Source organism: Numida meleagris, chromosome 14 (genome assembly GCF_002078875.1).
Source record: "Numida meleagris isolate 19003 breed g44 Domestic line chromosome 14, NumMel1.0, whole genome shotgun sequence".
Lineage (NCBI taxonomy): Eukaryota > Metazoa > Chordata > Aves > Galliformes > Numididae > Numida > Numida meleagris.
This window is the reverse complement of record NC_034422.1, coordinates 7,058,284-7,074,701: the sequence shown is the minus strand read 5'-3', so window position 1 is coordinate 7,074,701 and position 16,418 is coordinate 7,058,284. Positions and strand designations below refer to the sequence as shown.

The window sequence follows — 16,418 nt, the reverse complement described above, 5'->3', positions numbered from 1 at the left end:
CAATTTTAATTACGATTTTAAAGCAGCAAACCGACTCTTTTATTTAATTCTTTTCCTACCGTGGCTGCGAGGCCTCCTTCTAAGGAAAGCAAAGCGTCTTAATGAGGATCAACCCCCGACACGTTGTTTTGAAGCGAAGTTTCTTTGCAGAGAATCTGGCATTCCTTTGTGCTCACCAGGAGAAGCTACAGACACATGTAAGCGGTTAGGGAGTCAGCACGCATCCAGATACTCACATTGATTACGCTGTATTAGGAAATGGTAAATTATTTATCAGGCTTTCTGACTCGTGATTAGCGTAAAGCTGTTCTTGGATGCAAATTGGAATTGTAATTAGACATGTAGAAAACCAGCATCTGAAACCTGTTTTTACTGAAGCGGCGTAAGGTACTTTCTTCCCTTTTGTAGCCAACATAATTATCAAAGAACGCTTTTTGCATGTATAAAATATCCATTTATTAAAACCAGAGACAGTTCTATGCCCGATCAGGGAACTAAACTTGGTCACCAGGATGCCGGGATCCTAGAGATGATAAAGCTCAACTTCTCACGCTTCATTCCTTTTTTTAATCCCTGCACTGGAAGAGGAAGGCACCCCCACCCCTACGTCTTTATTACCTGCTCCAATGGAGTTACCTCTGGAACAGGTAACAGCCAGCATCTGAACCAGACCTCGTGCATGTGAGCAGAAACCAGAGTCTGGCTCCAGGACCCTGCTTATCAGCCCAGAGATTATGAGAAAGAGGGAAAACAGTGATAATTTCATTAGAGTTGTGCTGCCTTTTTTTTTTCCTCCATTTTAATTATCTAAGTCTTAATTAGTAACAGGTAAGAGCTCTACTTAAATGCTTCCTCTCCACTGTGAATTGGAGACCAGGAGAAAAACAGACCCAAGTGTCAAGCCCTGAGCTGCCAAGACACTTTTCACCCAAAAATGTCAAAGCGCTCCGCACATCCGCCTCGGCAGCCTCACTGCACACCCGCACAGGACGCCAAGGGAGACATGAAGAGACACCACACGCATCTGAAGCAGGAGAACCCAGCACAGTGTCATTATCTGTGCTGGAATCCAGCCCAGACCCTCTCTTCCTGCCCCTTGAGATTAGCGCAGTAGTTGAGTAAGTAAATTCAAACCAGGATTTTGTCGAGAGGCTGGGTCTGACTCAGACCCAGCACAAGTGCAAGCAGTCACTCCTGGATCCTCATTGCAGTCCCCGCTCCCTCCAACACCGGACCTGAACTTGGCTCTGCACACCAGCCCTGGAGAGAAGCATCCAGCAGCAGGGCGCAGCCAGCGACAGCTCTGAGGATGCAGTGCCAGGAGCTCGGCCCTGCCAGGGGTGGGAGCTTAACTCTCGGAGAGCGCGTGCAGCACTTCAGCATTTAAAGATGAGGAGGAGTGCACGGTCACCCCGGGGGCCCCGATGTCGGTCTCCCAGCATTCAAATCCGCAGGCACACAAGTCTCGCTTGGCTGCTTCCACGGCCAGCGGGGCGGCATCTGCCAAGAGGAAGGCAAGAGCAGCCAGCGAGTCAGCCTGGGGACAGGAGCGGGCAGCTGGGGGGGGGGACTGAACCCTTACAGCCTTGTGCGGGGTGAGAAGGGGGCACTGACCTGGTGGCAGCAGGGTGATGCCGCAGCCGCCGCCGCCAGCCCCGGTCAGCTTGCTGTGTAGGCCGTGCGAGGCTGTCACCCGGCACAGGCGGTCCAGGGAAGGATGGCCGACCCCGATGACATTCAGATGGTGCTGGTTTATATCGAAGAGCTCCTAAAAGCAATTGCAGACACAGGAGATGAGCACAGACAGTGACAGCTGCTCTTCCCAGACAACCCACAGCCACCTTGTTTCTGTGGGGAGTTTGGTCACCAGCATGTCTCGGCACCCAGGTCAAGGCCAGTGCCCGAGCCCTGTGCTGTTTGCCCACCCCTGCCTCCATCATTACTCGTGCTGCTTCTGCCCACCACAGTGCAGGGGTACAACAGCTTCTGGACCTCCTCGCTCAGGATGGAGAAAATCCTGGCCAAGCTGCTCGTGGATGTTTATTTCAGGTGTTAAATCCGAGCTCCCTGATGCCTCCCAACTGTTCTGCCTCCCTCCGTCACACAAGTGCTGAGCCAGAGACTGAGCGAGCTCCTCGCCGGCTGTAGGAGGGGCACAAAGCCAGCACTGCTCATCGCTGCCTGCCACCCTGCGCCGCGATCTATCCGGTGTAACTAAATCCAGGGGACTTCTGACACAGCCAACTCAGAAACGACATTGCTGGAGAGGTGACGCGGTATCCCCCTCCCTGGGTTACGAGCCAAGGGGCCTCGCAGCACCACCAGAACCTGGCAGCCAGCACAGCAGGGTCAAGAAGGGCCTCACACCCTCCAAGAGCAGCACAGGCTGAGGAACAGAGGGAAGTGCTTGGCGAGCCGGGAGGGAAGCTGCAGGCAGCGTCAGTCACACTGCTTGCCCTCGGGTCTCATGCCAGCACCGTGCAGGATGGGGACTCTACCTGCAAGGAGATGAATTAGGCAGTTGCATGCAGAGTGCATATATCACAAGTTCTGTGCTGGGTTGGACAGACGTCCGTCCAGAGGCCTCTTTATATGCCTGAGCGAGGGCACAGCGCTCTCTATGATGATCCAAGACACCTGTCATCTCCTGATCCAAAGTCTGCCAGGAATCAGATGACAGCTTATGACACACTAGACTAGTTCGATGGTTCAAATACAATGCTGTCCAGAACTGCCTATTTCAGAAGCAGCCAAATATATATATGTATATGCACCATATAATCATGCCTGTCTCTGTGGGCTCTTCAGACTTGAGACAAAGCAACAGATTCAATGCAGGGACCAGCTCACTGCAGCTCTGCTTCCCAGGCATTGTATGCAAGACTTCATGGCACCTTTCATACGAGGATCTCAAAGCACACCTCAGAGCAGCCCACAGAAGCACTCCTCTTCCCCACGCTCCTGACAGCTCAAGCAATGTGGCACTGGGGTGGGGAGGAGCTGTCTGAAGTCACACTGTAAACAGCCTCTGGATCTCCCCCAGCTCTGCCCTCATGCCCTCACCCCCCCACAACAGGTACCAAAATCCCACCATCCTCTTGGTTCAAAGGGAGCAGGACTTTGCTACAAAGAGGTCCCAGCAGCAGCTCACCCCCACGCAGCACGAGATGCAGCAGAGGGAAAGGATCGTCTGCACACAGACCAGCCCTGCACTGCTGCCCTGGGGAAGGCTGGGACAGCAAGCTCACTGTCACACGTGGGAAGGATAGCCCACCAGTGAGAGCAAGGACAAGCAGAGGTCCTCACAGAGAGCCAAAGGGAGGATTCAGATGCCATCAAGGAGCTGCACCGCTGGTACCAAACTGGTCCTGCCCAAGTCAGCTGGCACCCAGGGCCGGGCCAGGCCAGGTTTGCATCAGCTGGGATGCTGCCATGTGTCCTTGCCCTGCAGCTGGAGGAATCGATGCTGCAGTGCTCTCAGCTCTGCAAAAAAAAAAAAACTTCTTCCACTTGGAAGAGCGTCTCCCCCCACCACGGCAGCCTCTCCTACTTCAAACAAAGCCAAGATAAACGCAGATCTTTGTATGCACCTCATGCATCAACGTCAGGTCAGCTCTGGCCATCATTCCGTTTGTTATTCTCTGGAGCCAGGACGAGTGGTGAGCGATGGGAGCTGGCTCGTGACCAGTCCATCACAAACCAGTGGCTCCTGGGCTCTCTGCTTTTGCTCCAGACCTGGCAGTGACAGAGCAGTGGCTGCACAGAGCCTGCCAGAGCCACTGTGTCTGGCTGCAGCGTGGGGAGGCAGTGTCTGGAGGCCAAACACACTGCCTGTTTCTTAGCAAAGGGAAACAAAACCTCCAGGGTTCCAAATCCCCACAGCACCAGGGCCACTCCATCCCTGTGCATTGCTGTAGAGAGGCTTGAGCAGCATTTTCTGTCCCTTGGCTCCAAGAAGGGCATTAAAAGCAGCACACAGAGACCACAGTTTCACTCTGACCTGAACATTTCCTGCTATCAAATTCCTTCTTAGACCCTAATGTTCTTTAAACGACATTTTGATGTTCAACAGTAACAGTGTCTAAAAATACTGGCGAACAAGCCCCTTACCTCCAGCACAGGGTAATACTCCGGTGATGGATTTGTAGGCATCGCTTCCAGAACACTTTGGCACTCCTGAGAAATTGCATCGATGGAGTCCAGCACAGGGTTCATTATAGCAGGGAACTGAGAAGCAGGGAAGAAGAGATGTGAGCAGACTGCTCACTCAACCTAATGCCACTGTGATAAAACCAGCCTCGGTCTTTTTGAGCTGGACAATTCCTTCCCCATTCAGTGCTACTCATTGACAGAAAAGCCCAGCGCAGAGCAGGGCAATGCTAAGTAGCTCACACCTGCAGAAACCGGAGGAAGGAGCTATTCTTTTCATGGTTGCAAACCTGTGATTTTTGCAGCAAGCCCTGCTAATGCTGGAGAGAGGGAAGGAAGCTGAACTCCTGCTCCCAGAGGATCTGGGTGTGAGAAGAGCAAGCACGAGAGCGCTCACAAGAGCTCCTGTGAGCCCTGCACAAGGAGATCTGAGCTCACAAGGTTATGCCTCCATACCAGCCCACCACACACCCCCCAGCCCTGCAGCCACGTGGACACTGCACCTTCAGGATCTTCTCCTTGACCCCAGCCACCAGGACCTTGGTGCTCCGTGGGACTTTTGTGTTGGTCAGCAAGATCCTCAGTGTAGGCACTCTGCAAGCAACAAGACATCCCCTAGCCTTTTCCTTCCCCATACCCCAGCAGCTCCCAAGGCCCATCAGACAGCTGCTGCCCACCCCACCCCACAAGTCCTATCTGAGCAAGACACCCAAGACAAGGAGTCCCATCAGTTTCTGGAAAGTTAAGCAGGCGCTCAACTGCTGGCTGGGTTCAGACTTCTTACTCTGAGTTACAATGAACAACTGCACTAGTGTCATAAATAGGACTGTAATGTATTTACTGAAATCTGTGTTTTTCAAGTAAAAATTTTCCTTTGAAATACTATCTGTGAGACCAGCCAGCAGTAGCCATTAAGCGCTAATAGAGCAATTTCATGCACTGTGGAAGATTTTAATGGAGTCAGATTATACTTGGTTGGCAGGAGGCAGAGGGAAGATTCAGGACCCGGGCTTGCTCTCTGCAGCTTGGTTTTCACACAGTCCTGCCACCAGGTAAGCAGAAGTTCCCCCTCCCCACAATGTCATTTGCTGCCAGGAGCAGATCCGTTCCTGCTGCCCATAATGCCATGAAATTAATATTGATCCTTTGTGCTGTGTTCATCTAACGTCAGATAATGACCAAACATTTCATTGTTCTCGTCCAGCCCAAACCAAGACAACGCTCAAGCTACCCACACCCATGGCAAGATCTGGCTCCCCTTCCACTACGCTGCTAGCAATCTCTCATCAATCTCCCACAATGTAACATCCACCCAATACGTTTTTGACGTGTTCCACCCACCGTATGCAAGCGTTATTTTTAACCTCCAATATTACCTTTTCAATGATGTGATTTTTCCTGATTGGTATCTCAGGGCTCCACCTAAAGTAAAATACATGCATTGTCTGAGTACACAGCGAGCCGAGAGATAACGCAGTGTCGTAAGAGACAGAAGGTCTTTCATCTTCAGAACCTCACCCAGAAGCATATGACAGTAATTGCAAGAAACACCAGCTAAATGAACCATGTTCTCAGACAGCATGAATCTGCCTAACCCTGCTGACTTAATGAGAGGGTCTGGCTGGACGCAGTTAACCCAGTGCCTTTCCCTTTGCTCTCCTCTACTCCAGGATTGCATTAATTGAATTTATTATTATTATTATTTTTTTTTTAAAGGCAAAGAGTTTGGCCGGTGTTAAATCTTCACTGAGAATCGAGCGGTGATTTCCTGGGGCAGAGCCAAGCACGTGGGTTTCAGACTGGACTGAGCGTGTGCACTTGTGTCAGCAGCCATCCGCCAGCGTGGAATTCCACCGCCCGGGAGGAATCTCTCACTTGGCTCCTGCTTTCACCGAGGCACTGAGATTAGGTCTCATTAGAAAGATTATGAAAAGAAAATCTCCACAGACGCTTCCAGAACGCTTAGAAGTCTCTGCTAACTGAAAGTAAATGACAGCTGTCCGACAGCATTTTCTCCTGCGTTATTTTGGGGACAGGATTACACTTCTTGGTTCATAGCAGAACGTTTAAGTTTCAGCACTTTGCAGCAGGGTCTCTGCCCAGGGGATGCAGATCTCTGGTGCTGATGCAGGAACATCCCAGTCCCAGCTCACAGAGGGGACAAACCAGCACAGAGAAGGGTCCAAGCAGGGAGCTGGATTTGGAGGTTTCTGCACCCTTCCCCTCCCTCGGTGCAGCGAGCAGACTGTTCCATCCAGCTTCCCTGCAGCAACCTCAAAACAAGTCTTATCACCTGCAGAACCACGGCTTGTGGTGTCTGCTCACCGCCTTCCACAGCTGACACACAGTCTGCAGCAGGGAACAGAAACGTGGCAGCTGCTCCATCCCCCTGTGCCCCCTCTCTGCACCCCTGCCCCATGCTGGGGAGCAGCAAACACACACATACCCCAGGTACCGACGGCGTTATCCACACCCGAGGGATTGCCGTGGATCACACGCTCCCCCTGGAAGGCCCAGCTGTTGATCAGAGTCATCTCTTCTTCTGTCCACCTGGAAGGCAAGAAAGGGGCTCAAATACACAACCAAAACCAGCACACGAGGAGCGACAGAAAGAAGCACATCAGTGTTAACTTTGTGCTAGTCCAGACCCATCCCCAGCCCCTGACGACAATCCCACGCACCTTGGCCTGAGAGCCTGCTTGCTGACACGCAAGACAGCAAATGTAGACACGACGTGAAAAGAGAGCACTAGAAGTTGCATTTCACACATGCAACTCCAGCCTCTAATTGCCAGCTGCTCAGCTGCAGAAGCCTCACAAATTGGGTCAAAAGATGCTGTTAGGACTGATTTACTAGCTCCAGCAAAGACTTTGATTTTTAGGGATTAACTCCTAACACTTCGAGGCACGCTGGGTGCTGGCACTTACAACACAAAAGGGAACCAAATGCTGAACCTCGAGGTGTTATGCTAAAAACACAGGAACAGGGCTTTCTGTCGCCTTAAAAGCAGTCACACGTTGGTAAGTGCTTTGAGAGTTTAAATGCTGGCACAAAGGGCTTGGTGCTGGGTCACACTCAGCAAGGATCAAGGCCCCTGACTGAACATACTAATTAACAGGCTGCAGCAGCACAAAAAGCAAACACGGAGCTGCCAGTTACCGAGCACTTGCTGGCTGCAGCTTCACCACAATTCCACAATATCTTCTCCAAAGCCCACAGCTCTGGGCCTGCCTGTGCAAGGCAGCACCCACACAGCCCAAAACTCAGCAGTTATCAAACCCTGCCTCTCACTCTGCCCTAAATGAACACCTCAATCCCAGCCCCAGGGATCCAGTTAGCGCCGCTGCATCCCGCTGTAACACTCGGGCTCTGCAGCCCACACACACCACACACGTTCCAAGCTGCTGTTAGGATGGCCTGATGCAGAGGAGCATCAGACATCCCAGCAGCAGTGATGTTCTGCTGAGACCAAAGCTGGCATTTGGCACGGTGAGAACACGTGTTCAACAGGTTTTTAGGATATGGGGCCCCAAACAGGAACATGACAGGCACACACAGATTTTAGATGAGTTTTTAGATGAGTACTAAGCACCCTTAAGTACAGCAGTTACTGACCACTGCAAAGGCAGGGCAGAAATTACAAGAGCCACCTGCTACCTGGAAGCCTCTTCCTTGAGCTCCCCACATCCCCAGGCCGCAGCTGAACATCTTTACCCATCTCCACACTTCTTTAATTTCCCTTGCCAATATTTAATCTGTGAAGCATTCAGGAAAACAGCTCACACCACCGCTACTCAAAATAGAAGCGCAGTTTGCTGTAAACCACTTGTTTTTAATCCTCTTTGAGAGGCTGCGATTCTTCTCCACGCAGGAGTCATTATATCACGCTGTTCTTTTCTTGCGACGTTAAGCAAAAACCTTCTGAAGTCTGACACCCCCATCTCTCACCCCTCTGCATGCCAGCTGGAAGAAAAAAAAATGACGCTGTATTCAAGCTGAAGCTCAGAAGTGCGAGCAGGGAATGAAGACATCCTCGCTGCTCGCTGTCTGGTTTAGAACTGGCCTTTCATTTCTCACGTCGGGTGGCTACGGGGAGATTTGCCTGAGCACAGCTCACAAATGGCTCCACTCTAGGAATGTGTTTCTGGGTCAGTCTGCTAGCTCAGGTTCTGAAGCAGAACGCAGCCATCCCCTCTCGCTGTCTCACTTTCAGGCCCACACAAAATCCACAGAAGGCAACTATAAAAGGTTGCATCTGGCAGGCAGTGAACAATGGAGGGTTCTGCAGCTCCAGCTGTGATATGCATCTTTAAACAGAGCCTCCTTAGACACACAGCAGAGCAGACCAGTTTTTCAAGATTGAGCTCCAATGGAAAGCAACACAGGGCGGAGGGAAAGAAACTCCCTTTCAACAGCCACTGATAAAGGGGAAACTCAGGCAGGAAATCAGAAGGAAATGGACTACATGCAGAAAAAAAAAAAATCTATGTGAAAACGCAGGAAAAAAAAAAGACAGAAAGAATCCTTGACAACTCAAGGACACAAAGCAAAACCTAAAAGATGATCAGAGAGAAGAAATAGAGGTTAAAAAGAACGTATCTACCACATTAAAGGGTGTGTTTTATTTCCGTGACAAAATAAAGCTATCATCTGTATCTTACAAAGCAAACAGCGGGTCAAACGTGCACCTTTTAGCAAGTCTCTGCATCCAGTTGCTTTTGTCAGAAGGAATGAATTGTAAACACGATTCACCCTGGGCAGGGCACACCTCTGCTGCTGGGAAGACAGGCAGACTGGGAGGGGAAGGGAAAGGAGCCGGGCTCAGCATGCCACTGCCACAACCAGAATCCGAGCCCAGCAGCTGGCCAGAGAGACCAAGAGAGGAATTGGAACTTGCTCAGATAAGAGAAAACATGGGGCACAGCAGTCACAAACAGAACCCCCTGCAGCCCCAAAGCGCGTGCTGAAGGCAGGGAGGCTTCCCAGAGGTATTTATTACCTGGCTGTGGCCTCCCCATCCTTCAGAGGGCAGGAGATGGCTCCGCAGGCGTGCAGCAGTGCTGCCGCCAAGCACACGGCATAGGCAGCGCTCGAGCCCAGCCCAGCTCCCGTGGGCAGCTCAGACCACACGGCTATGTCCACGCTGGGAACATCCCTGAAACACAAACACGCAGGTGGGAACGGTGACCTCAAATTCCATCTCGAAGCATTTCAAAGGCACAAGATGGCGACGAGGACGGATCACAGGACAAGCCGGTTGAAAACTGGCAACATCAGCACAGGCATCACGCATCCGACACACACGGGCTTCAGTGAGCACAGCTGAGTAGCCTTGCTAAGCCATTGTGCTAGAACAAAGCCTTGCTGAATTGGATCTATGATTAGCACAGCTTGTCGAGCTGCTAGCAGGGGCACTTTGTAGCTAAGCACTTGGGTAGCACCAGAAAGAGACCCTTCGAAGATGTGGAAACATGATTTTACATCTGTTTCTAAATAAAGTCCAAGTATCACGAATTCACAACTGTATCATCACATCCCACTGGAGCAAGAAGCTGATGGACACTGAAACACGCACGTCTGTGTCCCCGTGCCCCCGTTCTCCACTGAACTTGTCTGGGATGCAACAGCCCTGAGCTGTAGTTACCCCAAGTTCTCATATTCTGAAGGAGATTCAGCCCACAAGAGGTATCAGATGCTGAATCCGCAGCTCATCTCCATAGACATTCTTCTAACCTAAACCAGGATGAAAGAAACCGCCTGCTGGGGGCAGAACAGATGTCTGTCTATCTGCTTCTGTTGACCGTACAGGAAGGGTACCATGATTGAAGCAACTCAAAGTCAGGTGCTTAAGTGAGAGCAGATGACTCCCAGCACACCTGCCTGGGGCACCCCATCCACTAAACACTGCTCAGAGCTCTGAAAGAGCCCCCTGAGGCACTCAGAACCTAAATAAAGCACGATTCCCTTCAATTTCTTCTTCTGCATCAAATATTTGCTTTCTTCCTGTGACCTTGTAGAAGCAATTAATGATGAACACTCAAGTCAGCACGTTTATTTTGGGGCAGGAGGACAACCTTACCCATACTTAGCTGAAATAGCCAGACACATATAAAGAAAGGCAAGAACTGCAAGGCTGTCAGGAGCTGAGGCATCGGCAGCGATTCCAGCAAACTCTTTCAGCATATCCAGCTGTTCTACGCTGGGGGGCTTAGATTCATCAAAGTCAGCTATGGAGGCAAGCAGGGGAGAATTTAAACACTTAGAAACCAGAAAAGTGAAATTTTCAATTTGAAAGCCATATTTACAAGAACAACATCTTCTGTTATACAAGACTCAAACAGTCTCTGTGAGCTACTTTCACATTCCACCTACAAGCCTTCTGGCCCAGAGAATCCCAGAACATCCCAAGTCGGAAAGGACCTATAAGGATCATCAGTACAACTCCTGGCTCCACAAAGAGCCTCCCCAAAATGAGACATATATCTGAGGCCATTGTCCAGACACTTTCTGGACTCTGGCAAGCTCGGTGCCACAACCACTGCACTGGGGAGTCTGTTCCAGGGCCCAAGCACCCTTGTGGTGAAGAACCTTTTCCTGATATCCAATGCGAGCGATAAAAGCAACCTGAGCATCCTGTATTCCTTCAGCCACATATCTGCATTACACAGAGTTGTTTGAGTTGAAGGGATGCCCAAAGGCCACCAGGTCCCACTGCCTGCAGTGCCCAGGGACACCCACAGCTCCATCAGTGCTCACAGCCCCGTGCCCTGACCTTGGGTGTCTGCAGGGATGGGGCACCACCACCTCTCTGGGCACCCTGTGCCAGTGCCTCACCACCCTCAGTGGAAATACTTCATCCTAGATCTCCTCTCTTTTAGTTTAAAACCATTTCACCTCATCCTGTCAGAACGTACCCTGCTAAAGGGTCTGTCCCTTCTTTCTTACAGCCCCCCATTAGCTCCTCTCTCCTTTCCTTTACTTCTCAGTGTGGCCACTCACCATTACACAGAGTTCGGCCAGCCAAACACTCTTCGTGCTGGACAGGGCTCCGAGCACCTAACTGACCTGCAGGGATCCCTGTTCAGCGCAGGGGAGATGGACCAGGCGGCTTTTAAAGGCCCCTTTCAACTCAAACGATTTAATAAAGAGCACAGACACAGACGCAGATTAGCTGCACCCGGAACCTAACCGGTCCGGGGCGAGCGTCAGTGCGAGAGAAGCGCTGCCCCCACCTGTGAGGCGGCCCCGCAGGGCGCGGAGCTCAGCCACGTCCCAGCCGCTCAGCACGCCGACGCCGGGCAGGTGGACGCGGAGCCGCTCCCCGGCTCCAGGCCGCAGCCGCAGGAAGGTGCGCAGGCCCAGCGCCACGGCCAGGGCCGCCTGAGGGAGAGACGGGGCCGTCAGCCGGACCGCACCGCACCGCCCCTGGGAGCGGGGTGGGCGGCGGGGCCCTTACCTTGCCGTGCACCACGGCGTGCTCGCCGTGCAGGATCACCTTCCCCGGGGCGGACACCAGCAGGCCGCGCTCCGGCATCGCCGCCCGAAAGAGAGCGCCGCGGCCTCTGAGGGTCCCGCTCCGCCGCGGCTTCAGCCACGTGCCGACGGCCGGACGGAGTGACGGCGCCGTTAGCCAATAGCGGCCGCGCCCCGCCTCACGCTCCTCAGCTCGAACCAATCGAGGAGCTCCGGGCGGGGGCGGGGTTTTAGAGCAGCCAATCGGGAAGCGGCGGCGCGGAGTGGCGCGGCGCTGGGGTGACGGCGACGAGGAGGGACGGGAGCCAAGCGGGGCTGGAGGCTACGGCGGCCGGGAGGCATGCTGCGGCGGGCGGCGGCGGCGGCGGCGGCGGGACGCGGCCTTAGGAGGCATCTGGGGGTAGTGCTGAGGCGAGGGCAGAGCGGTGAGGCGGGCAGGTGAGCGCGGGGCTGGGCCGGGGCCTCCCCTCAGGGCCGTGCTCCCCTCAGGGCCTGGGTCACTGCGGGCCTTCCCTTAGGGCCTGTGCTCCCCTCAGGGCCTGTACCACACCCCCGCAGTGCCCGTGTCTCCCTCACGCCCTGGGTCTCTCCGCAGCCCTGAGCGAGGCCCTCGCAGTGCCCGCACCCCCAGGATCTACACAAGAACGGGAGATGAAGGTAAGGCTCTGGAGGCAGTGGGGAGCACGGGGCAGAGCACGACCGCTGACCGCCACCCCGGGCCCTTCTCAAAGGCTTCTCCAGCACCTTCACCGGGGAGAGGAGGCCGAAGGGCGACCGGGTCTTTGAAGCACTGGGGACGACGGATGAGCTGAGCTCTGCCATCGGGTGAGCCCTGATGCCCAACTTCTGCCCGGAGAATAACACATACAGAGCAATTAGTCTCGCTTCCAGCTAACCCTGCTTCTCTGCCTGCAGGCTTGCTAGCGAGCTGAGCAGTGAGAAGGGCCATGCATTTGTTGAACAGCTTCACAAGGTGAGTGCTGAGGATAGGCCTGACCCGCTGCACTCGCTGCGTGTATTCTTAAATACTCCTATTGACGCATAGGAATTGAATCAACTTAGTGCTGCATGTTAAAATAGCGTCTAATAAATACTGAAGACTCTGAGCCATTATTACTCTCCAAGAAGTAAACTTTTTTTTAGCCAGAAAGGATGCTGGCAGATCAAGTAGATTAGTTGTGGGCAGACAGATGTATCTGGATGTACTCAGATCTGCTCCTCCCTGCAGTCACGGACACGAGTTAAGTCTTGCATGTAGTCTCAGATTTGAAATGGGAACGTAACTACGTGGGTGTGATGGTGGGAGACAGCTCCCACTGTAGCAGCGTGTGGGTTATACTAATTAGCTTTGCTATGCACAGGAACTCAAAAGGAGCTAATTAGAGACCTTAGAAAGCTTTACTAGGTTGCCTCTGAAATATCCCAGGCAATGGAGAGGTGCTCCTCTTGGAAACAGATGTGCCATCAAGCCAGCATTGTCTCCAGCTGTTTGTCACTGCTCTTCCTTCAGAGGTTATTGCTTTGGTGTTCTACCAGCAAAGGGATTATATGAGCACATCCCGGTCTGCTCTCTGCACAGTCACCCAGCGTGGCTTAATGTGCCAGTGAAAACGAGTGCACGCGGTAATCTGGCTTCTCATAAAGCAATTAGGGAGCACTTATCTGATCCCTCCTGCCAGCAGGCCGGGGATGATGAACAACAAGGGTAGGATCTTCTTTAATCAGCACAACCAGCTGTCGCCTCCCAGAGCTTGCTGTGGTTGTACTGGAGCATCAGAGGATAATGAAAGCGCTTCTTATTTTTGTCCTGATTGCCACATCTAGGTCCAGTGTATGCTGCAGGATGTGGGCTCCAACATCGCAACACCTCTCTCCTCGGCCAGGGAAGCTCACTTAAGTAAGCCTCAGAGGTCCTTTCCTGGGATAACAGTTCTTGCATCCAGTCTGTCCTGCACTGGCACTGGGGGGGGCTCTCCCTGCATGGTAGTCAGAGCTGCCCAAGGGCTGCTCCACACCATGTGTCTGGGTGCTGAATGAGTAGCACGTGGTTCCACAAGCTGCTGCTGCTGCATCTGTGCGACTCGAGTGTAATCTGCCCTGGGGCACTGCCCCAAAACTGACACGCAGCCACAGCTGCTGAATGGGGAGCTGGACTTGCTCCAACAAGATCATTTTTTGGGGACGCTTTCTTAAGACTTGCTGATCTGAGAAATGTAAAAGTAGAGCCCCATATGTAGGCTGAATGAATTCTACATTTGTTGTCGGTGACTTTTCTTCTCCCTCTGTAGAAAGAACATCTTTTAGTGAGGAGCCCGTTCTGGAGCTGGAGCAGTGGATTGACAGATACTCAGAGCAGCTTCCTCCGCTTAGAGCTTTCATCTTGCCAGTAGGTACTGCTTATGCCACTCACTGACAGGAGAAGGCTGGCTTTGTTAGTGTAAATCTGCTTTACCACTTGCCTTGGGAGTTGGGGGGGAAACAGGTTGTGAAGCTGTTATTGTGTGGACAAATACCAAGAAAAGCAAAGAGAAGGAACAGGTTGAGTTAAATTTCACATACTTCTGCCATAATGCAGCATTCAGGTGTATGTGTGTGTGTGAGATGTGATAAGCTTTGCTGCAGTTCTACAGTAAGGTGGATGGTTATCTGTTGTTAGCAGACACTGATGTGCTGTTTCATTGTTGTTTCAGTCAGGAGGTAAAAGCAGTGCTGCTCTCCATTTCTCCCGAGCTGTCTGTCGCAGAGCTGAGAGGTGGTGAGTGTTGTCTGTTAGTGTAACTGAATCAAATGGATAGAAGATGGTTATACCATTACAAGTGCAAATTGTCTCAACCAGAGCAATTGACCATAGATGTTCTGCACTCAGCTCTGTATGTTTGCATTAGTTGAATTCCTAGAGTGCAGTGAGCAAAAAAACCAACAAATCTCTCTTCCCTCCCCTGGTCTGGTTCATGTGAGCTAAGAACTTCAGAAAGGACAGGTTTATGTTGAGATGCATCTGTGTATTCAACGAGTTCCTGGTTTGCTAGGTGTACTTTGTAGGTAAGAACACGTGGAAGCTGGGGCAGTGGCAGGCAGAATGTGGTGAGGTCTGGTGCTCCAGAAGATTGGGTTCACTTGTTTGCTCAGAGCTAGCCAGTTAAATACACTAAAACTCTCCTTTTCTTGCCTAGCGTGGTTCCCTTAGTCCAAGCAGGGGAAGCAGATCCAAACGTGGCCAAATATTTAAACAGGTAAAGAAATCCGTCTCCTTACTCTGTACTACTGAAGCGTGCTTGGTGTTGTTCCCTCACTCTCGTTGTGGGGCTTTGCCTTTCAAGGAGCTTACCTTCTAGATTAAGATCTTTGAAGCCTGAAGAAACAGCTTTTAAAAAACTATTGTTGCATGGCCTGTAAGTGTCTGCAGAGACTACTGGGGTGCTGAGAGGGCAGCCACTTAACTTTTTTCTTCAAGGTGGGAATCACTTCTCGTGTGCACTCTCTGCCTTGCTTTACCTGCAGTTCTTGTGCTGTAATGGAATGAGCTTTGTTGCACAGCTGCGTGCTGCTGGATACACCTGATGTGAGTAGTAGTTTCATTGCTTTTCCCTTGGTTTACAGACTGAGCGACTACCTCTTCGTTTTGGCACGTTATGCTGCAATGAAGGAAGGGAAGGAAGAGAAAATATATACAAAGCCAGGACCATAACTGAGAGCTGGAATGTTTGTTTTGTAGATGATGGAAAGCTAAATCCAGCAGAGTGCTTTCCCCAGGCATGGATGGGAAAGAGAGCAAGTCTAAATTGGGAATGTGAGCTGCCAAAGACTTCCAGTGAACATGATCAGGACCTTGTTCATAAATGTTGTGAGGAACACAGCTTTCTGTTCACTAGGCCTTGTGGTAACACAGTGGTGTTGGAATTACTCTTTGCCCTGGATCAGAGCTGAGACAAGAGACTTCTAATAACTCCAGCTGATTTCTAGAGTTGTCTTAATTTCCCTGGGCAGTGGCAGGTTCTGTGGAAAGACTTTGACAGGGCTCTGAGGTATGAAGAAAAGAAAACAATCAGCTTTCCTTTGGAAGTCATAATGCTCACACAGAGTGGGTGCTGTGCTGAGATTCAGGAACTCTGTCCACAAGCTTTGAAATAATAAATGTGATTTACTTGTACCAAAGGGCCCTTAACTGTCATGCTTTAATACTGAGCCCAGCTTGCTTTTCTTTTTTAAGTTGCTTTCAATCCATCAGCCCTGGCTGAAGCTGAGCTGTGCAGATTTACAGGAACGCTCTTAGAATTCTTTGGCTCTAGCTGTCTCTCTTTATGCATGTGAAAAACGTGTCCATGCTGACAATCCCACACATCCTCTGCCAGGAACAGGCTCATGCAGGACAGGGATTAAAAGAGGAAGGGCCAAATCCTACAGGTCATGTACAGGCACGATCTGCTTAGTTAGCTGGGGTTAACTCCCTGCTGGGCTGCCCCTCCCAGCACACAGACCCCTTGAGAGCAGCTTGGTCAGTGTCCTCCTTTGACTGCAGGAATTAGTTTGAGTCCAGTTATCAAATATCTGTCGGCCAGGGACCGCTCCAGTCCAGTTTGCACATACAGGGGTTGTGATGAGAGGTGAAAGAGGCCAATAGCTCCCGTGTTCATATCTCACACCTGTGAATGTTCTCAGGAATTCCACTCCCACAGAGCTTTCAGCAGGGAAGGTGTCCTAAAGCTTGGAGGACCTGGCTGCAAACATGACAGTAGTATTTCCAACACAGAAGACATCCTCTGTTGGAGCTCCCCCAGGTCAGCTGAATGCTTCAT

General features: G+C 51.7%; 2 protein-coding genes across 3 annotated transcripts; one reads left to right on the top strand and one right to left on the bottom strand.

Moving 5' to 3' along the window:
- On the bottom strand, positions 432-11,766 carry MVK (mevalonate kinase). The gene is made up of 10 exons (XM_021413412.1): positions 11,606-11,766; positions 11,382-11,529; positions 10,229-10,376; positions 9,149-9,304; positions 6,596-6,699; positions 5,526-5,571; positions 4,653-4,743; positions 4,111-4,227; positions 1,615-1,768; positions 432-1,500 (listed from the first exon to the last, which is right to left on the bottom strand). Exons 1-10 carry the CDS (start codon positions 11,681-11,683, stop codon positions 1,349-1,351), a joined length of 1,194 nt encoding a protein of 397 aa, XP_021269087.1. The 5' UTR covers positions 11,684-11,766; the 3' UTR covers positions 432-1,348.
- Positions 11,862-15,777, top strand: MMAB (methylmalonic aciduria (cobalamin deficiency) cblB type). 2 transcript variants are annotated; one of them, XM_021413417.1, is made up of 9 exons: positions 11,862-12,060; positions 12,218-12,279; positions 12,354-12,447; positions 12,538-12,595; positions 13,447-13,519; positions 13,911-14,008; positions 14,313-14,377; positions 14,796-14,855; positions 15,338-15,777. In XM_021413417.1, the coding sequence occupies exons 1-9, from the start codon at positions 11,963-11,965 to the stop codon at positions 15,339-15,341; spliced, it is 612 nt and encodes a 203-aa protein (XP_021269092.1). In that variant the 5' UTR covers positions 11,862-11,962; the 3' UTR covers positions 15,342-15,777. The 2 variants fall into 2 exon arrangements, with proteins under 2 accessions (XP_021269092.1, XP_021269090.1); XM_021413415.1 differs by having other exon boundaries at positions 11,871-12,060; positions 15,223-15,777.